The 21,892-nt window shown below is 48.9% G+C and overlaps 1 protein-coding gene across 5 annotated transcripts in view; it reads left to right on the top strand.

Annotated features, from left to right (window-relative positions):
- The window catches only part of LRRK1 (leucine rich repeat kinase 1), a 66,611-nt gene that overhangs the window by 10,513 nt on the left and 34,206 nt on the right, over positions 1 to 21,892 (top strand). For 4 of the 5 annotated variants that reach the window (XR_013227369.1, XM_077317345.1, XM_077317346.1 and 1 more), the window contains exons 3-9: positions 13,832 to 13,995; positions 14,820 to 14,991; positions 16,109 to 16,288; positions 17,522 to 17,670; positions 18,398 to 18,624; positions 19,883 to 20,010; positions 21,475 to 21,638. Coding sequence is in view for 4 of the 5 variants with exons in the window: in XM_077317345.1 (XP_077173460.1) it covers positions 13,832 to 13,995; positions 14,820 to 14,991; positions 16,109 to 16,288; positions 17,522 to 17,670; positions 18,398 to 18,624; positions 19,883 to 20,010; positions 21,475 to 21,638 (1,184 nt within the window). In the remaining variant the exon portion in view is untranslated. Of the gene's footprint in view, positions 1 to 8,761; positions 8,890 to 13,831; positions 13,996 to 14,819; positions 14,992 to 16,108; positions 16,289 to 17,521; positions 17,671 to 18,397; positions 18,625 to 19,882; positions 20,011 to 21,474; positions 21,639 to 21,892 lie in introns of those variants that run through there. The other variant, XM_077317348.1, reaches the window with a different exon arrangement.

Genomic DNA, 21,892 nt, shown 5'->3' with positions numbered 1-21,892 from the left:
GTCTTTCCCTGTGCTTGGAGTTTATTGAATCGCCCTTTGGCTCTCTGTTTCCTTCTTGCAGTGAGTGTATTTTTTATTATTATTATTATTATTATTTATTTGATTTGTATGACCGCCGCTCTCGGAAACCGGCTCGCGGCGATTCACAACATTTTAATACAATACAATATATTAACCATTAAAATTCCCCATTAAAACCCCATTAAAACAATGACTAAGTCACAATGATGGCGATTAAAACTATTCCCGTACAGGCCCACTGGATGAGCAAAAGGGAACGGAGGATAATTGGGCATAGGATGGAACACTCTGGGGAACCAGGTCAGTTTAGTACTGGCCTCCCCCCTCCGGGGAGAGGGGTCCGATCTTAGCCCCGGGCCATCACCCGGCCTTAGACAAACGCCTGGCGGAAGAGCTCCGTTTTGCAGGCTCTGCGGAACTCAGAGAGCTCTGACAGGGCCCGCAGCTCTTCAGGGAGCTCATTCCACCAGGTAGGGGCCAGGACCGAAAAGGCCCTGGCCCTTGTCGAGGCCAGGCGTGCCTCCCGGGGTCCTGGGATCATCAGCAGATTCTTACCCGCAGAGCGAAGTGCCCTGCGGGGGGCATAAGGAGATAGGCGGTCCCTCAAGTATGCAGGACCCAAGCCGCGTATAGTCTTAAAGGTTAGTACCAAAACCTTGAACCTGATCCGGAAACAAACTGGCAACCAGTGCAGCTGCTTCAGCAGAGGCTGAACATGGGACCTCCAAGATGATTTAGTGAGGACCCGTGCAGCTGCATTCTGTACCAGCTGTAACTTCCGGGTTAGAGACAAGGGTAGGCCCGCGTAGAGCGAGTTACAGAAGTCTAATCTAGAAGTAACCGTTGCATGGATCACAGTGGCCAGGTGTTCCGGGGGCAGGTAGGGCGCTAGTAGCCGAGCTTGGCGTAGATGGAGAAACGCCGTCCGGGCTACCTTAGTGACCTGGGCCTCCATGGAAAGTGAGGCATCCAGAATCACTCCCAAATTCCTGGCTTGGGGCACAGATGACAATTGTACCCCGTCCAGGCAGGGAAGACGCGCTTCCTGTTCCTGCTCCCTTCGGCCTAGCCAAAGGACCTCCGTCTTGGAGGGGTTGAGTCTCAGGCGGCTCTTCCTGATCCATCCAGCCACTGCTTCCAAACAACTGGCGAATTTTTCTGGGGGGAGATCTGGCCGGCCATCCATCAAGAGATAGAGCTGGGTATCATCAGCGTACTGGTGACACCCAAGCCCATAACTCCGTACCAGCTGAGCCAGGGGACGCATATAGATGTTAAATAACGTGGGGGAGAGCACCGCTCCCTGTGGCACCCCACATGGGAGTGCAAAGGAGTCGGATAACTCCTCCCCCACAGCGACCCTCTGTGATCTGTTCTCTAGAAAGGAGGATAGCCATTTAAGAGCCACCCTTCCAATCCCAGTATCAGCGAGGCGGTGAACCAAGAGCTCGTGGTCAACCACATCAAATGCGGCTGACAGGTCTAATAGCACGAGAATGGCCGACCCGCCCCGGTCCAGCTGGCGCCGGAGATCATCTGTCAGGGCGACCAGCACAGTCTCCACCCCATGGCCAGGACGGAAGCCAGACTGGTATGGATCAAGGGCCGAAGTTTCCTCCAAAAATGCTAGGAGCTGGTCCGCGGCGGCCCTCTCAACCACCTTGCCCAGGAATGCAAGATGCGATACCGGGCGGTAGCTGGCGGGGTCCCGCGGATTCAGCGATGGTTTTTTCAGAAGAGGGCGAACCACTGCCTCCTTGAGCCGCTGAGGGAATTCTCCCGATGTAAGGGAGAGGTTTATAATCTCCCTCAGGGGAACACCTATCCGTGGGTCGCTGATCTTAAGCAACCACGACGGACAGGGATCAAGGGGGCAAGTGGTCGCCCTCACCGACCCTAGCAATTTGTCCACTTCGGATAAAGAGAGCCGCCTGAAGCCATCAAACCTGATCCCCCGCAACGGCCACGGAGCTTCTAGTTCACGAACTGTATCAACTGTGGCAGTAAGGTCACGACGGAGCGACAAGATCTTATCCGCAAAATAGCTCGCAAAAGCCTCGCAGCCTAGTTCCAATTGACTACTATTTTGATGCCCTCCTTCGAGGGCAGTAAGGGTCCGAACTATCCTAAATAATTGGGCTGGGCGAGAGCTAGCGGACGCGATTTCCGCAGCAAAGTAGTCACACTTTGCCGCTTTCACCGCCATCTCATACGCCCTCATAAGCGTGCGATGAGATGTTCTTGTAGCTTCGTCGCGGGTCTTCCGCCACACTCGCTCTAGCCGTCTCACCTCCCTCTTCCTCTCCCGAAGCTCCGCGGTAAACCACGGGGCCTGCTTGAGGCGAGGGCGGAGAGGGCGCTCAGGAGCTATCTCGTCAATGGCGGCCAACAGGCGGGACTGCCAGTCCTCCACCAAGGCCTCCAACGAGACACCGGAGGGCATCGGGTCCCGCAGAGCATTCAGGAATCCTTCGGATTCCATAAGTCTCCATGGGCGGACTAAAATGCGTCCGTCACCCAAACAGGGGAGGGGTGGCATCCGTAGGCGAGCCTTCAGGGTATGGTGGTCAGACCACGGAACTATGTTGTTAGCCACCAGATCGATCTCAACACCAGCACCAAAGATCAGATCCAGGGTGTGGCCAGCCTGATGAGTGGGACCAGCAACAAATTGCGAGAACCCCAGTGTCGCCATGGCCGACACCAGGTCCAGGCCAAGTCCTGGAGCCGACGAATCCGCATGGACATTAAAGTCCCCCAAAATTAATAATTTGGGGAACTGCAATGTCCAGGCGGCCGCCGCCTCCAGCAGGCCCAGCAGGGCATCGGGCGGGGCAGTGGGTGAACGGTACACCGCCCAGATGGCCACGTTCTCGACCGATTCCCACGTCAGGCCGACACATTCAACTCCTGGGATCGATGGTGCTGGGAGAGCCCTGAAGGCATAGCTGTCCCGGACTAGGATCGCCACCCCACCCCCCCTACCATGGAGCCGGGGCTGATGAAGGACCGAGAAGCCGGGTGGCGCAAGATCTTTAAGGGCGACTGTTTCACCTTCGCGCACCCAGCTCTCGGTGATGCACGCCAGGTCTACCCCATGCCCTGCGAAATAGTCCCGCAGGGTTGAGGATTTGTTCTTGATCGACCTGGCGTTGCATAGCATCAGCACTAAACTGTTTACGTTGGTGTGTGAATTCATGTCCCGTACTGCGACTGTAACTGTGCTCCAGCTGTCTGCCTTAAAACCACGTTGCCGAATAGCAGAGGTTTCCCTGGAATCAGATTCATTGCAACAACCGTCTCTCTTGCTTGCATCTGGCCGTGGCAGGTTTTGAAACCATCCCCCCAAATTCAGTGGTATATTGGGTGCTCTTTTAATGATTGCAGAAAAGAAGCAGTAAAGCAAGAGAGCTGTCATGAACTTACTTGTCCAGGTGTTCTGCCAGGTCTTGTTTAATGTTTTTTATTTTTGCTGGCATGCTTTGGGGTGCCCCAAGCTTTACCCAGATACCCTGCCTGCCCACCACAGAATGGGGTAACGGCTCCCTGTTCCATTCAGCACTCTGGGCAATTCTCCATCCTACATGTGCATGTTTATGCACATCACAGCCGACTTGCAGCCGCCCCATAGAGTTTTCCCTCCTGTCTCCACATCATGACTCTGGTGTTCCTTGGAGGTCTCCCATCCTCCAATGAAATGCGAGTCCCCATTCCTCCACATGTGGCCAGCTGGGTGGCCTTGGGCTAGCCACAGTCCTGATAGTGCAGTTCTCACAGAGCAATTTCTTTCAGAGATCTCTGCCCCACCTCCCTCATAGGGCATCTGTTGTGGGGAGAGGAAAGGGAATGTGATTGTAAACCGTTGTGAGACTCCTTCGGGTAGTGAAAAGTGAGATATAAAAAACAACTCTCTTTCCTCTTCTTTTTCACATGTTCGTCTCTGCCCGTGTCACCCCGGATTGAATATGTCCTTTTACACTGCCGATCTTACCAGGCCATTCAGTATAAATACATTCCCTGAATTCAGGCAGATCAAATTATCTTTACACTTCTCTTCTTGCTGGCAGTTTCAACGAAACCACCCTTAAGGTAGCAAAATTCGGCGCGTTGGCATGTCCAGCAAGGTGGAAGAACACAGTCTAGAGCAGGGGTAGTCAAACTGCGGCCCTCCAGATGTCCATGGACTACAATTCCCAGGAGCCCCTGCCAGCATTCGCTGGCAGGGGCTCCTGGGAATTGTACTCCATGGACATCTGGAGGGCCGCAGTTTGACTACCCCTGCTCTAGAATTTTAATAGACATTTATTATTACCATTAACCGCATGGACACGTCTTTTTGTACAAGAAATCTGTGCTATCTTTGCAGTGTCCGATGTATTGTTGATATTCTAGACCGCTGACCTTGGTGCGTAATCATAAACCAAACTGAACTGTAAGTCTTTGAGATGCTTCCAGAAATCTTAAGGCAGCTCTTTCCGACCTTTGACCATGGAGACACCCCTGAAAACATGTTCAGCCTTTGTGGCACTCAGGAAGTGGTGTCAGCTGGCCACGCCTCTGTGCCATGCCCCCAGAAGTGCCACATCTCACTGCCAGGCCCCTCTGCCAGCCCCAAGCCACAGCTCGCCAAGGGCCTTATGCTGCCTAGTGCCTGGCCGGGGCTTGAACTCCGGGTGCAATGGGGCTGTGGTCAACTCAAAGCATGAGGAATGTCTCCTTCCCAATCCTACCAGGCCTATCATTGGCCACTTTAGAGGGGGGGCGGGTCAACCTGCCTGTATAAGGGGGGAAATCCTAAATTTACAAACATTAAATCATCATAATTTTTAGAATCCTTCCGTGCCATGGTACAGCGGCTGGGAATGCCTGCTTTAAGGTGTCATTGGGCTTCTGTTTTTATTTGGGAGCCAAGGTGACTGACTCTGTGGAGGTCTGGAATTATTTCTTCTGAGATAAGGCCCGCACTGACTGAAAACTGTCCCCCAAACTCTGCAGGATTTGCAGTTCCTCTGGAGGGGAAATAAGAAATCGCTGGCTGGAAGGGGCTCTGTGCAATGGGAGAAGAGTTCCCCCCCCAAAAAAACATTAAAACCTTGATGCAGAAGACAGATGGAGCAAAAGGCTGGTGACCTCAGCTGCAGCCTCAGCCATGTTAAAGTATTTTAAAATCGAAAATTAAAATGACCACGCAATGGAGGATGATTCATATCGGGGGGGAGGAGTGAGATGACTGGATAAATTTAGCTCATATATTCCTGGCCTATTTTGCCGCTTTCTGTGGAAATCTGAGCATTTTATATTTATGTGATCTCCAGAACCCTGCCAGAGCTGGTCTGGAACTGAAAGTTGTGGTTGCTTTTGCTGTCTGAAGAGTGATTCATTTTGGAGGTTCATTTAACTTGGAGCACATTTCATTGACCTTGTATTAGGAAGCTTGGGGACAGCAAAATACTGTATTTTTTATTGTAATGGTTTTATAATATCATTTCCTCCCGTATCTTTTAAATGGTTCGCTGTCCTGGCAGCCCTTGGCAGGGCAAAAAAGCAGGATATAAATTTTGTAATTAAGAACTGATACTAATAAATACCAGAGCAGGGCAATTTGGGATTCCACCATAGAGACTAGAAATTATACTTAAGGATAAAGTTGCCAACTCCTGGTTGGGAAATATCTGGAGATTGGGGGGTGGAACTATCTGGAGAGGGGATCTGGATATCATGCCATAGAGATGGGTTGTCATTCCGGGAGATTTCCAGGGCATACCTGGAGGTTGGCAACTCGACTTGAAGTAGATTTGGGGTTGTTTTCTTTACTTCTCTGTGGCTTGAGTTTTAAAGCAAGTCATTAGACTGATACATTCTTATATAAAATCTATATAAAATCTCAAATATTTGGAATTCTAGTGGCCAGGAATAAGGGCTATATTGTTTTCTTCTCTGGGGCTTACAGAGTGTCAGAAGGAACTATACCCAGAACGGGGATGTCTTAGTAATCATGCGCAGTATTATCACAGTGCGCTGTTTAAAGCGCTTGAAGAACATTTACCTTGCCAGTATGATGTAGTGGTCAGATGAGGTTTTGGGAGACGCAGGTTCAATGTATTTGATTACTGACACCGCCTGTTTCAGAGACTCTGGCGTCAGCCTTGTCTCTGCTCATCAGATGCTTCTGGCTGAGCTTTCGGGAGCTTTGATCAGATATTCTGTTTGTTTAAGGAGCCTGCCTTGGAAATGTGACATGAAAGGCGGCTGCTTACCTTTGTGCATCTTTAATGAAAGCTTTCAAGGGTGTGCATGAAAGGGGGGGCTTCCAAAGGGGGGGCACCACTGAAGACAACTTCACTTACGTGGAAGAATATGTGTGGGTTGAGGCCAGGTTTTGCGCTGGGTGTAAGAATATTATGGGGAGTCATTTGCCTCATTCCTCTGGTAGAAACCCTCATCCTGCAGGGGGACTCCTGTGCACCACAGAGGATTCTGGGGGATGTTCCAGGGAGCAGGTGGTGGTCATACAGGGGACCTCACTGTTGCGCCCAGAATGTGGCCTGCCGTAGACCAATCCCTTGCAGCTGAGCACTGCAGGGATGTTCAGTTTTGGCAACTTCCCATTAAGGAACTTGAGAGAAATGCCCTATCAACACTCTCATCTCTGAAAGCCGCCACCTTAGAACATCTGAAGAAAAGGGACCCACGCCATGGGTGGAAAGGGAGCATGATTCCAGCTTTGCGTACCATTTGCTGTATGCACGGCTTTGTTTTGACTGCCTTGTTTTCCAAAACTTGCAATCCAGTTTTGGTATTGCTTTATGGGATGTCTTACACCAGGGGTAGTCAACCTGTGGTCCTCCAGATGTTCATGGACTACAATTCCCATGAGCCCCTGCCAGCGTTTGCTGGCAGGGGCTCATGGGAATTGTAGTCCATGAACATCTGGAGGACCACAGGTTGACTACCCCTGCCTTACACTGTTTCCTTTATTATTAATAATAATAAGACAATTCTTATTCATAGCCCATCCTTCCCCAGGGCTGAGGGCAGGTGACAATCCATTCAAAATAATAAGATAATTCAGTAAAACTGTGTAACATTAAAAATTCACAATAGGTCCCTTTGTTAATCCCAGATAGCCTCCTCCTTATACTGGGAGGGTTGAGATAGGCCTAGATTTCAGATCCGGATGTCAGCTTGGCTGGTGCTTTGAACAGGGAGGCCAAGATTTCAGCACTGTTTGCGGCCTCAGCTGTAGGCCTCTCAGAACAGCTTTGTCATGCAGGGCCCACGGAACTGTCCAGGGTCCTGATCCCACCAGGGAGAATGGCCCACCGGGCCGGGGCCAGGACTTATAAGGCCGTGGCCCCAGTTGAGGCCAGTTTGATATCTTTGGGGCTGAGGATCTTGAGCAAATGTTGCTCTCTATGTTCCTTTGGGGACACCTGGGAAGAGGTGGTCCCATGACTTTGTGGTGTTCCCTCGTTTTGTCATTCCCCCTTGCATCTCGGTGAGACAAACAAAGCATATAAATAAATATACCAGTTCAATCTGGACAGAATCGATGTGGATGGATTGCAGGCCCTTCTCAGAACACACCGCAGGGCAGCCCACATTGTCCTGGGTTCTAATCTCGCCTCTCCTGCAAACTCAGCAAAGGCCGGAGGCAAGATTGTTTATTCCCAAGCCTCTCCCATCTCGTATGCATCAGGCGTACTTTGCCAGGTTGTCGTGGATAGCCACAAGATAATTTGTGTGAAGCGCTTTGAACACAGAAACTGGAGTATAAGTCATCTTCAACCCTGAGGCCTGCAGCACCATGAATGCACTTTAAGCTGTCTTTTGAATGCCTGTGGGACTATAGTACTCACAAATGCATGAAACTGGGCTGGCAGCAGCTCTGCAGGGTATCAGGCCTTTGCGGGCCTTTCACATCACTTGCTGCCATTTTAGCTCGGAATGTCAGGGATTCCACCCGGGAGCCTCTGCATACGAAGCAGATGCTCTACCTCTGAGCCACAGGTGGGGCAGCCAGTGACTCTAGCTTTAGGAGGGTTGCCAACTCCAGATTTGAAAAATCCCTGGAGATGTGGGGGTGGGGCCTGGGAGAGTGGGGTTTAGGGAGAGCAGGGACTTCAGTCAGGTTGATACTGTGCAGCCCACCTTGTAAAACAGCCACTTTCTCCAGGAGAAGTGGAATACAGGTTTTAAATTATAGGTGATTTATGTAGCCTGGGGATTTGGAATTCCAGATCTCCAGCCCTCCCCTGGGGGCTGGCAGCCCTAAGGCATAGATCAGCATTGGATTCACGGATATCCTGTGAGTTAATGGGCCATTTCAATGCCCTCCTGTCTTCTCCCCTAACCTCGCTTGAGTTAGGCCAGCCTCTCCGGAGAGTTTCATTGATTTCCGGGGGGTTTGCTAAAATCAGGCTTCTCTTGGAAAAGGCCTCTGTGTTTCAGTTTGCTCAGCATGAGCTGCAAATCAAAACAGCAGCAGGTTAATCTGATCAGCGGTGCCCACGGCCATCTGGTGCTGGGGAATTTGATGTCTGAGGTCACCCTGGAAGCCCTATACTCTCCTCCTCCCTCTCTTTTAAATCATCCGAGAACCCAGTGCTTGGATTTCTCTACACTGGGATATGCATTACCACCAGTGGGGGGAAAATCTGATTATTTCAGCCAAAGGCTTTTCTTTCAGCCAGAGGAGCAGCCTAGCACTGGCCTGAATGAGTACCCGGGATGTATGCTTGCAGCAGCTGCAGGGTTAACGGTCCCCGTGTTTTCTGAGCGAATGGAGAGATGTTGTCGGCTCAGAATTGACTTAACTGTTCAGATTGCTCGCCAGGCTTGGAATACACATCTCCGAATAATGCTAAGGTGCGTAATGATGGTGAGGAGGTGCTTTTGAAACTGTTTGAACAGGTTCCTTTCTGACTGAACAATCCAAGGTGGGGTTTACACCATGGAAGTTAGAAAGGTGTTACTCATCTTATAAATTTCTTGTGTGGGACTAGACCCATTCAAGGTGAGTGCTGTGACCTTTGGAGTCAAAGTTTCAGCCAATCTCGTTCCAGGGTTCATGCCGTAAACGGTGTATAATTTTGCAAAGTACAGTTGATCTCACTCCCCTATCCTAAGTCCCTTTTTGTGGCATGGCTTCATGCACAGACTTCTGAACAGCCTGCAGCAGAATCTGGCAGTTGCATGAAATTCTCAGTTCTCTTTGAAAGAACATTTCCATTTGCCTTTTGGCTCACTCTGCTGTTTTGAGCTCTGCGACAGAATTTTGGTTGTGCATTTGTTTGCACTGTACTTTTTTGTTGGCTTCGTTATGCCATGAACAGGCTTCCTCGGGAGGTGGTGGGTTCTCCTTTGGTAGTTTTAAAGCAGAGGCTAGAGAGCCATTGGACAGAAATGCTGATTCTGTGTATTTAGACAGATTGTGAGCAGGAAGGGGTTGTGTCTGAGCTTGGCTCTTGTGGCCCTTTCTTGCATGCCCAGGGAAATGCCTATTGCCACTTTGGGGTCAGGAGGCAAATTTCCTCCAGGCCAAGTTGACCAGACATTCTGGGGGTTTTTTTTGGGGGGAGGGCATCATCTGACCATGGATTTGGGGTCACTGAGTGGGCAGGTAGTTGTGAGTTTCCTGCATTGTGCAGGAGGTTGGATTAGATGACCCTGGAGGTTCGCTTCCAACTCTATGATTTCATTTGTTTCCTGTTTTTTCAGTTGCTGTTAGGTGTTTTAGTCTGGTGGATGTCGACTTTAAAGCAGAGCCACAGCTTGGGATAAGCAAAACACTGCAGTAAAAACAGTGTTTCTTAGCAAAATATTGATGCTCCGCCCATCTTTAAGAAAGACGGTGAGCGGCTCATATTGGTGGGAAGCACTGGATCATGGTGACCTCTCATGGGGCTTTCTCGCAAGCTCTGCATATAACCCTGGGCTTCTTTGGTGGTCTCCAAGACCATTCCAAAGAATGTAAACTGAGATTGATGGTAGCTGCCCTGTAATTAAGGGATGCTGGAGTGTCCTTGGACATTTGCCCAATTCTGAGCCTGTCCAACTTCAATATCATTAAGTATTGGTCTTTCCATTGGTAGGTTTAAGTTGCGGAATTAGAGGTGTATTTGGATTTGGTTGTTTTTGACTCAGTTTAGGCCGATCCTGGAATTATATCTGCATTCTCCTATTTTATGCCTCTGCTAATTTGGCATGATTTTATTTGCTTCTGCTAGCTGTGTTGTGTGTGTGTGTATTGGAGGGTTTTTTTGTTTGTTTGTTTTGTTTTGTTTTTTTGCTATTGTGGCACTTTGTGCAATCCTAATCTGAGTTGGACCCTTTTATATCCATTGAAGTCAATGTGCTTGGAGAAATATAGCTCTGTTTGGGATTGCACAGCCAAGCGTTTTGCTGATTAAAACTGCCATGTCAGCTGTCCCTTGTAGCAGAACGAAAACCCGTCTCCTCAATCTCAAGGATTTCTGTTTGGCTCCCAGCTACCTTTTTGGCCGGACGTCCCCTACCGATTTCCAAGACTACCTTTGTATGCATGAAGACCAGAAAGGTAAATTAAAAAAATACAAGGAAGTGGAGATTCTTGGGCAGATGAATTTGGCATCCTTAATAAACCAGGGAAGTGCACTTGAACATCATCTTCGATATTTAGGAGGCCGTTATAAATTAATTCATTGATTGATTAATTGATTCTCTTTGTGGGCAGTCAAAAACAATGACTTTAAATTGTGGGGTTTTTAAAAATGTGTTTTTATGCTTATCGGTTTGTTTAGGAAGTAACCCAGTTTGAGTTTGTCAAGTGGCCACAATAGAGATATTAAGTAAATAGGTTTAAATGGTGCAGCGTCTAGAGCAGGGGTAGTCAAACTGTGCCCCTCCAGATGTCCATGGACTACAATTCCCAGGAGCCCCTGCCATCATTCGCTGGCAGGGGCTCCTGGGAATTGTAGTCCATGGACATCTGGAGGGCCGCAGTTTGACTACCCCTGGTGTAGTGGCTAGAGCATGGTGTAGTGGTGCATTCGCTGGCAGGGGGCTCCTGGGAATTGTAGTCCATGGACATCTGGAGGGCCGCAGTTTGACTACCCCTGGTCTAGAGGATCCTACAAGCCAGAGAGCTCCTTGGCAGATCGCTCCCAGTCTTGGAGCTCAACCGATCACTCATGCGTTAGTGCTCGGGTGGTCTGAAGCCAGACATCCAGTGCTAGGGAAGTGAAACATTAACTTGCAAAAGTCCCGGATGCAGTGAAATCCTTTATTGCTTCGGCCTCTGAGGCTCACCAGGTCCGTGGGGGATCTTTCCATCTGTTCACACAGCCAGCCGGTGTTGTGTCTCCTGCTTCCACAGCAAGCGTTAACTGTTTGCTGGTTCCTTGGATGCCATTTCTTGGCCACTGGTATGTCCGTTCTGATGGGCAAACAGCATTGGAAAACATGAACATTTTACAGGGAAATGGTTTGACACAAGGAAACAGCCAGCGTTCCCCCCAAATTGAAAGAGAGACCTTTTCCGCACCAGGAATCGGGACATGGATTGTGCACGGGGGGAAGTGAATTTTTCCGGCCAAGCCATTGGAGTGAGAAGCTCAACAGCTTTGGAATAGTAACCTGCTTCTCTTACCGTCTGATCCGAGGATCTTACTTAGCAAGCTGATGCAGGGTTCTGTTTGCTCCGAACTCAGCACACTTAATTTTCCATCAGGAATGGAGTTGTCCCTCTGGGATTCGGAGCTATCACAGCTCTGCAGGGCCAGGAAGATGGCAGTTCTTTGCCAGGCTTATGGGCCAGGGTAGCTTAACATCAACTTCTCCCCCCCCCCTTTTTTTCTTCTTGGCTGGACATGGATTCTGGAGATGTTTGCTGGAGGGATCCCTTGGGCATGGAATTGGGGTCACCATGGGTGGGCAGGTAGTTGTGAGTTCCTGCATTGTGCAGGGGGTTGGACTAGATGACATTTGTAGGCCAGAAAGAAGATGGCCGGGCTGCAGTGGGAGTTTTAATTGTGGGATGATTTAAAATTTGACGAGGAATGTTTTAACTGTTTTGTAAACTGCCCTGAGCCTGCTTGCAGAGAGGCGCAGTCTATGAATGAATGAATGAATGAATGAATGAATGAATGAATGAATGAATGAATGAATGAATGAATGAATGAATGAATGAATGACCCTGTGTGCTCCAGACTTTCTTCAAGATGTGGCCACCCGTGTTCCTGGTTTGCCTCTGCGTTGAGCCATGTTGGGGCCTGAGATTGTGGTCTGCTTGCCGGCCAGAGGAGCTCCAGCCTTTCTGCATCTTTCCTGCAAAGGCAGAGCTGAGGCGGCAATGGCGTTCTGGCCCCTTTCTGCCCTTTGGCTCGTCTTTCCACTTGTCCTTCATGTGTTCTCAGAGGCCAGAAGATGTCCCTGCAGGGATTATCAAATGCCTTTGCAGCTTGGTGGTGCAAATCCCTGGAGCCGTCTCAGATGTCTCCCAGACTGGAGCTGCCGCTTGAATAATTAAGGAGGAAGGCTGAGTCCGTCTCAGTCAGGAATTCAATCTGTATCATCCCAGGGTCTCCGCTAACAGTGGCAGAGTGTGACAAAATGGTCCATTTATTTCTGAGTGTCTTAAAACATCCCTGCTATGTTGTCTTTGGGAAAAGGCACTGCATTTGATTTGCTTATAGAGACTGTCATGATTGAGGTCATCTTTTGATAAAGCTTGTATATTTACTTCTTGTACACCACAGCTTTTATCCCTAATGGTGACCCATTAGTGGCCTCCAATATTTTGTCCTTCTCCATTTTATTCTCACACTCACCCTGTGGAGTAGGTCAGGCTGAGAGTATATAACTGGCCCCACGTCATAGGATCACAGAATCATAGTGTTGGAAAAGATCCTCCAGGGCCATCTAGTCCAACCTCCTGCACAATGCAGGACACTCACAACTACCGTCTAAACTTCTGGAAGAAGTTCCTGACAGTCAGAGCGGTTCCTCAGTGGAACAGGCTTCCTCCGGAGGTGGTGGGTTCTCCATCTTTGGAGATTTTTAAACAGAGGCTGGAGAGCCATCTGATGGAGAGGCTGATTCTGGGAAGGTTCAAGGGGGTGGCAGGTTAGAATGGAGGAGCGATATGGCTGTGGGTGTCCTGCACAGTGCAAAGGGTTGGACTAGATGACCCAGGAGGTCCCTTCCAACTCTATGATTCTAAGTGTTACAGGATACTTTTGCTACTTGTGCCACAGTCTCAGGCTCTGGCCGAGGGTGGTTTCTTGAGACCTTCTTTGCAAAACTCTAGATGGTCGGACTTTAAGGGGCACCAACATAAAGGCATGCCAAAAGCAAGTAACAGTCAGATATGAACAGCTATCGGGAAGCTCTCCAGGTGGAAGAATACCAACAAATTCCCTCCGACAAACATGTTGTGCTCTACAGATTGTACTGTTGCAATCACACTTAAATGGATGATCATCCTTATGGCTTCCTGTCTGGTAATTGAATGAAGGGAGTCCAGGGAAAGACTGAGGAACTGTAGTTGTTCTTCGACAAGTTTCTCCCAGCGAGGAACATAAGTGTCCCCTCTGACTAAGCCAAGGGAGCCGTCATAGATGTCAGGATGTAAAATTTTAATTTTCAAGGGAAAAGACTTCAACCAGGCCTGAGCGTCAAGAGACGGTTGTCCCAGTTCAGCTCGGAGGGCTATATAATCTGGAACTCTGCAGATGGAACATGGGGGCTCAAGAAGAACTGAATCAAAAGGACTCCCCTGGTTTTGTCAATCCAGATTCTGGCCCTGACCTCTTCTGCCTTCTCCACGCAGGTCCCCTGGATATGGGTGGCAGGCAGTCTGCAGCCAGCGATCTCTCCATCAGCCAGTCTCCCGTGACAGAAACTCTCGAGGGTGTTTACAAAAGCGGAGAATTCGCTAAGGCCCAGGAGCTGATTAAAAAGGCATGTCAGGAGAACCTCTTACAAGCGGAAAAGGTAAGTGGGTGGGGTTGATGGTTCGGGGCCAGAATGCAAAGGGAAAACAATTCCGCGCTTCAGAGGGCAGGTGATTGTTTTTTGTACGTTCGGGACTTTTGAACAGGAGAATTGGTGTGACTCAGCAACCTCCTGCCTCTGTGTAACCAAGAAACGGTGCATGATTGCTTAGAGCTGAGGTCGGCCACCAAGTGTTTGTAGAAAGGGAGTGTGGTGAGTAGTTCAGTAGTACAGTCTGAGTAGTTCAGCAGTGGAAGGGGCTGCCTAAGGCGGTGGAGAGCTCCCCCTCACTGGCAGTCTTCAAGCAAGGTGCTGGACAGATCCTTCTCCTGGATGCTTGAGGCTGAGCCTGCCTTGAGCAGGGGCTTGGACTGGATGGCCTGGATGGCCCCTTCCCATTCTAGGATTTTATGGTTATAGTTCAGCAGTGGAATGGGCTGCCTAAGAAGGTGAGTTCCCCCTCACTGGCGGTCTTCAAGCAGCAACTGGACAGAAACTTATCCCGGATGCTTTAGGCTGTCCCTGCATTGAGCAGGGGGCCAGACTAGATGGCCTGTCTTGGCCCCCTTCCAACTCTATGGTTCTGTGATTCTATGGACAGGTCCTTATCCTGGGTGCTTTCGGCTGACCCTGTACTGAGCAGGGATTGGACTAGGTGGCCTGTCTGGCCCCTTCCAACTCTATGATTCTATGATTCTATGAAGTGTCTGTCTGGAAAAAGAAATAGCACCATCTCAGACTTAGTATAAGCTTGTTATCCCAAAAGCCTGGTGGGTTTCCGTTCAGTGGGATGCCTCAGCTCTGTCCTTTTGCTCTTCCCCCAGTGCCATCTCTTGAGCATTTCAGCTGCCTATGGGGACCTGCATGCTGTGAAGCACTTGCTGAAAGAAGGCTTTGTGACGTTGCCCACAGAACCAAATGATGACAACCCGGCAGTCCTGGCAGCATATTTTGGCCACCACGACGTCGTGAAAGAACTGCTTGATTCTCTTCTTGGTAGGTTACGTTTCCTGCCTGCTGTGATTCATGAGGATGCTCCTTCTTCCTTCTTTACCTCTAATACATTACTTTTGTATTGTGTATGTCAGTCAACCTGTGGTCCTCCAGATCTTCATGGGCTACAATTCCCATGAGCCCCTGCCAGCGGGTTAGATTCTAAATTACATGGTATCCCATTACAGTCCCACTGTCCCAATTGAATTAAAATGAAGAGGGGATCGTAAGGAGTGCAGATATAAGAGCTGAATGAGGTTAGCATATGGAGTGAGATAAGAAACCAATATCCCTGTTGAGTCCTGGGGATTCCATTGTTTTAACTTGCATCTCAGCAGTTTCCCTTTCGAGTCTGTTCTTGAAGTTTCTTTGCAATAAAACAGTTACTTTTGAGGTCCCTCACTGAATGTCCTGAAAGGCTGAAGTGTCTGTGTGTGTGTGTGTGGGGGGGGGATTTAGTCTCCAGTTTCTTTGCCAAACTGGATAGTGATGCTGGACTGGGAGTTCTGCAGATGGAAAGAAGGCTTGTGTGGTTCAAAATATCCCCTTGTTTTGGTTGTAACAATGCCAAGGGATCAACACTGTACACATTGCTGCCTTGAGTCTGCCTTTCCCTCAAAGACAATTGGTTATTGGTGGGGACGGGGATAAGTCATATATAACTTACAACGAGCCAGGCCGAGCTAGCTGGCCATTGTTTGCCTCTGATTAGTGACCCTGGGCTTCCTTGGTGGCCTTCCATCCAAAGACTAAAACTGATGCTACTCTGTTTTATTTCTGCCCTTAAAAAATGCAATCTAATGAATACAACAAGCAATGCAGTATGGCAGGTGCAGTAAAAAAGAGGGTAGTATACAGGAAACTGTCCAATAAAGCAGGATTGCAAGACTGCAGAACAAGAAAACACCAACGATCGTATTAACGAGGCAAGAAAACTGGATGATAAAATATGAAAACGGCTGGTTTCTCTTCAGATCGCATTGCATAAATATAAAATATGAAAACGGTGCAATGGAGAAGGGAGGATTCACTCAAGAAGCCAGTCTGTGAAAAGGGGCTAAAATGTTCAGATGGGTTTAAAAGTCTGACCAGCAGCCTGTGCATCTTTCTTTCTCAACAGGTCCAATCAACTCCCTGCAGCTTTTGAACTGGATGCTGGCTGTGGCTTGCAAGCAAGGTCACTTGGAGGTTGTCCGACTCTTAGTCTGTATGTACAGCGCCGACCCGGACAGCTACGCCGTGCGGAAGAATGAGTTCCCTGCCCTCATCACACTGCCTCTCTACGCCGCCATCCAAGCAGGTATACAGGCAGGAGCCTCCGTTCCCTCCGTTTCAAAACCCCTGAGTCTGCAAAGCCTCTTTTCTGCAAGGCAATCCGAAACAGAGTTTATACCGATCCAAGCTTGTATTTCAATGGACTGAGAAGGTTTCAGGTCATCCTGGAACAGGTTTGTCTTTTAGGCACAGGGCATGTCCAGGCAACCAGATCTGTAGTTTCTGAGCTGCACCCTGTCTTTGTAGCAGCACCCAGACTGGATACCCTAACCTTACTGCATCTCATCCAGCTCCCTGTTCAATGCAGGATCACCCTCAATCATCCAGGATAGGCATTCCATGAATTATAAATTCTCCATATAAAATCTGAAGCATTCCCCTGTGGGGACCTTGTCCTGCATAGTATGTAAAACTGGTTCTCAGATTTGGTCATAAATGTAAATTCAGCTATTAAAAGTTCTGACCTCTCCTGGCGGTCAGGTGAAGCCTCTCAAAACCCCATTTTCTTTTGAGCCTAATAATGTGGTGTCAGATCTGGAAGGTCCTGGGTTCAAATCTCCAGTCTGCCATAAAAGCTCATTGGGAAACCTTGGATCAGTCGTGCTCTCTGCCAGCCTAATCTGCCTTGCAGGGTTGTTGTGAGGCTTAAATGGAGGCAGGGAGAAGATTCTCACGAGTCCCTTTGAGATCCCAGGATGGAGGAACGCAGGGAAATAAAGTCATTTAGATAGGAAAGTTCACTGCAGTTGAAACAGCAAACAAGCACATGTCTTCATTTTATTTCTTTGTCTATCAGAATTTATATTCTGCTATTCTGTCCTCATAAGGGGTTGCTAAGACAGCTAATAAATTAAAACATGCATAATAAAATTGGTCAGACCAGAACCAGTGGGTTCTTGTGACCCTTTCTTGCATGCCCAGGGAAATGCTGATCGTCACTTTGGGGTCTGGAGGTGAATTTCTTTCAGGCCAGACTGGGGGGGGGGGGGAGGGAGGGTCATCTGAACAAGGAATGGGCGTCACTGTGGGTGGGCAGGAACTTGTGGATTTCCTGCATTCTGCAGAGGGTTGGACTAGATGACCCCGGAGGTCCCTCCCAACTCTATGCTTCTATTATGTAAGAACCATTAAAACCAAAAGAAAGTGAAACATTTCCATGGAACTAAGGGTAGACCTGCCCTGGGGCCTTCATACACACCAAGCCTGTACTCCCTTGGCTTGGCTTTTTTCCGAACAAGTCCTGTGCTTCCTTTGGCAGGACACCAAGATGTGGCTGCCTTTCTGCTACAGAACGGGGCTTTCTTTTGTTCCTACGTCCTGATGGACTGCCCTGACGAGAGCAAACAACTTCTGCGCACACACTTCATTGAAGCCGCAGCGTCAACCAGGAGTGCTCCAGTGATCCCAGTAAGGAGCAGTGGGCGTGTTGGGAAAGCAGGCATTTGGGGAAGCCAGGGTTAAAATGCCATGACTAGGATCCAGGCGACACAAGTTCAGCGCCCTGCTCTGCCATGCAAGCGGGCTGGATGACCCTGGGCCAGTCACTCACTTTCAGCATCACTACCTCACAGGGTTGTTGTGGAGATAAGATGGAGGAGAGGAGAAAGAAGGAAGCTGCTTTGGGCTCCCTTTGGAGAAAAGGCTGAGAAAAGGCTGGGAGAGCCAGTTTGGTGTAGCGGTTAGGAGTGCAAAATTGTAATCTGGCATTTAGGGTTCGATTCTGCAATGATAAAACTGTTCTGACTGAGTAGTAATATCAGGGCTCTCTCAGCCTCACCTCCCTCATGGGGTGTCTGTTGTGGGGAGAGGAAAGGGAAGGCAAATGGAAGCCACTTTGAGATTCCTTCGGGTAGAGAAAAGCGACATCTAAGAACCAACTCTTCTTCTTCCTCTTCTTCTTCTTCCTCTTCTTCTTCTTCATCATGATGTTAATAAATATGATGCCTTCCAATATCCAAACACCCTGAGTGGCAAAAAATGGGAAGAAGAATGTGAAGCCTTTGTTAATACTGTGAAATCTATTGCCCATGCATGTTTCTGTCTGCAGCCCAGGGCCTGAGGAACCAGACTTTTGTGGAAAAACTCGGGCACCTCTGAGATTCCTTCTTCCTTCTCGTTCATCTTCCATCTCCAGGCTCTGCACGTGAACTGGTCAAACCTCCGTCTTCCTTGGGTGGATCTGGACTGGCTAATAGATATTTCCCCCCAGATAACTGAGCTCGACCTCTCCGCCAACTGCCTGTCCTCCGTCCCTTCCGTGATCCCTTGGGGGCTGATAAATATCCAGAAGCTGAACCTCGCCGACAACCGATTGCATGAGATCTCCGATGTGCCATCGTCGGATGGCATTCTCTGCTCAAAGTAGGTGCCCGTGTCCTTAGAAGTGCCCCCTGTTCCCGATTTTCGATAATGTTTTGAATTGAACACAAGTGGAAAACAACGGTGGTTGTGTGTTATAAGGGAGGGAAATGCTTCCCTACCCAACTTCTCCCCAGGTTTGCTAGTTTGTTGTGTGCTGTTCCCTCATATCTCACCCAGAAGTGGGTGAGATGTAGCGTCTTCTTAATTGGAGACTTAGAGGAAGAAGACCAGAGATAGACTACACCCTTTGTTGTTTATGGGGCTGTCCCCATGTCCTGTTGGCCAGATGTTCGTGGTGACTTTAAGAGCCCTCCTGGAATCATACCAGGGGTATATCTAATCTAGCATCCTGTCTCAAACAGTGGCCAACCAGTTCCTCTGGAAGGCCAGCAACAGGGTAAGAGAGGCCTTCATAAGAACATCAGAAGAGCCCTGCTGGATCAGACCAATGGTCCATCTAGTCTTCTAAGGAGTCTCCAAACTTCAGTTGGTTCTTTAACGTCCAGAATATTAAACCAATCTCAACGTGTTTCGCTGGGTGGCTTTTTCAGTTTCAGTGTTTTCAACAGGAAACTTCTGTTTAGAGAAACAATCTCTTAACAGAGAGCAAGACTGTTCTAACAACTGCTACTCCTAGCTTTAGGCATTCCATTAAAGAATCAACTGAAGTTTGAGGACTCCTTAAAAATCTGTTTATTATACTAGAATATTTGATAACCCAGTGCCCTGTTCCTTGCTTTGTGTCTGGTCCTTCACCCCTCCTGTTTCAGTTTTGCTTCTGCATAGTAGGGTTTTCAAGGCAAGCGATGGAGAGAGGTGTCCACGTTGCCTGCTTCTTCAGAGCCAACCTGGGCTTTCTTGGTGGTCTCCCATTGAAGGACTAACCAGGGAAGACCCAGTTTACCTTCTGAGATATGCTAAGATCAGAGCAGTCTGAACCAGTGCCCTGCGGAGCTGGCATTTTACCCCTTTGTGGAAGCTCATGCCAGTTCCCCCAACAGGAGCGAGGCCATTTCAGGTCTGGGTAATGGTATTTCAGGGAACTTAACCCTCATGCATTCTGCACATGCTATGATCCCAATTTGAATTGCTCTCCTGCATCCCTGGGATTTATATTCGATCACCAACTTCCCAGTCTGGTCCACAGGATCCCAAGAAGACTGTGTGGTTAGTGCCCCAGAAAGTGGGAGGGGTTTCATGTCCACCTTTATTTACTTTCCCGTCAATCTCTTTAGCTTTTTAACGTCTGAATCCACAGATTGCTCGAGATCGACGTGTCCGCCAACAGGTTCCAGAGGCTTCCTTCAGGAATCTTGCACCTCTCCCGACTCCAAAAACTCGTTGCTGCCAAAAATTACTTAGAAAGCTTGTTCGACGAGGAGAACGGTGGGTGTGTCCTGGGATTTCTGGTTGTGTTCAGCCATCCTGCTAGGGGTGGACAGTTTTTCTTCTCTTACGAACTCGGGATAAGAGTGTCAGGTTACGTGGAACCATGGGACTGAAAATAGATGCCCCTTATCAGGTGTAAGTCACCCCCTGTACAGTTCTAAACCCACAAACAGGAGAGCCCTGCTGGATCAGAGCAGTGGTCCCGTCTAGTCCAGCATCATGTCTCATGGTGGCCAACCAGTTCTTCTGGAGGCCCAATAACTGGCCAAGCCCTTCAGAGGTTTCCTGCCTCTGAACATGGAGGCTTCCTTTAATCCTGGGGTAGTCAACCTGTGGTCCTCCAGATGTTCTGGCGGGGGGTCATGGGAATTGTAGTCGGGGGGGTCATGGGAATTGTAGTCCATGAACATCTGGAGGACCACAGGTTGACTACCCCTGGTTTAGAATATTTATTGCCCACCTTTCTTTTCTGAGGAGCTCATGGTGGCTTACGGTATAAATAAAACATTACGCAAATACCTTAAAATACCCCACAATCTTCTCTTTGTGGCTTCAAAGCCTTGTTTTCCTCAGACCCCAAATTATCTTGTGACTGTTGTTCACTATAAACTTGCTAGGCAGAAGCCGGTACAGGCTGTCTGCTTCTCCTCAGGCATCTTTCCGGCTTGCTGCCGCCTCTTTTTCTCTTTCCTGGCCCTCTTTTTCCAAGCTCACTCCAGTCTTGTCTTATCCCCCCTGGCTCTCAGTAGACTGAGGCATAAATAAATAACCATCTGGATAATTCAGGGCAAGGCTGTCTAAGTAGGCCAGTCAAATAGTTTCAGGCGAGTAGCCACATTGGTCTGAAGAAGAAGAGCAAAATTCAAATCCTGAGGCTTTTTACAGACCAACCAGATTCCTGGGGAATGAGCTTCTGAGATATCATTTTGACTTGCAGATCTTTATCCCATGGAAATCTTGCTGGTCTCTCAGTCAAGTTGTTTGAAGCCAGTTTTATTTAGATATAAATTCACAACCCTTGCAGGACATGAACTTTCTGGCACTCCTGTTTGAACCGAACCGGAAGCTTCAACAAGAGCTAAGGGAGACCTTACTGCTCCAAAGAGAGGACTCAAAACTGCCCCTTTATTAGAGCCACCAACAAAAATTTACAAGAGCCTCTTGTGGCGCAGAGTGGTAAGGCAGCCGTCTGAAAGCTTTGCCCATGAGGCTGGGAGTTCGATCCCAGCAGCCGGCTCAAGGTCGACTCAGCCTTCCATCCTTCCGAGGTCGGTAAAATGAGGACCCAGCTTGCTGGGGGGTAAACGGTCATGACTGGGGAAGGCACTGGCAAACCACCCCGTATTGAGTCTGCCATGAAAACGCTGGAGGGCGTCACCCCAAGGGTCAGACATGACTCGGTGCTTGCACAGGGGATACCTTTACCTAACAAAAATCTGTTCTGTGTTTTTGGTTTTTCAGCAACTAACTGGATCGGGTTACGGAAACTGAATGAGCTGGACGTCTCGGACAACCAGTTGGTGGAGCTGCCCACTCAGTTCCTGCACAATTTGAAATCTCTGAACATCCTGAATGTGTCCAAGAACAATCTGAAGGTGTTCCCCCAGCCCTGGGTTTGCCCCTTGGTAAGTATGGCTTGTTAAGGGACATCACAAATTATTTTATTTATTTACTCAGTTGAACCCCACTTTCTCCCCAGCGGAGACCCAAAGGGGCTTCCTTCATCCACTTCTCAACTATTTTATCCTCACAACCACCCTGTAAGGTAGGCTAGGCTGAGTGTGTCTGTGTGTGTGTGTGTGTGAGTGGCCCAAGGCTCCTTGTCAGGGGGAGGAGTCATTCCTGAGTCTTCCAGATCCTAGTCTGACATCCTAATCAC

The sequence above is a fragment of the Paroedura picta genome, chromosome 18, assembly GCF_049243985.1.
Source record: "Paroedura picta isolate Pp20150507F chromosome 18, Ppicta_v3.0, whole genome shotgun sequence".
NCBI classification, from domain to species: domain Eukaryota; kingdom Metazoa; phylum Chordata; class Lepidosauria; order Squamata; family Gekkonidae; genus Paroedura; species Paroedura picta.
The sequence above is the reverse complement of the archived record's forward strand: the minus strand, read 5'-3'. Positions and strand labels throughout refer to the sequence as shown.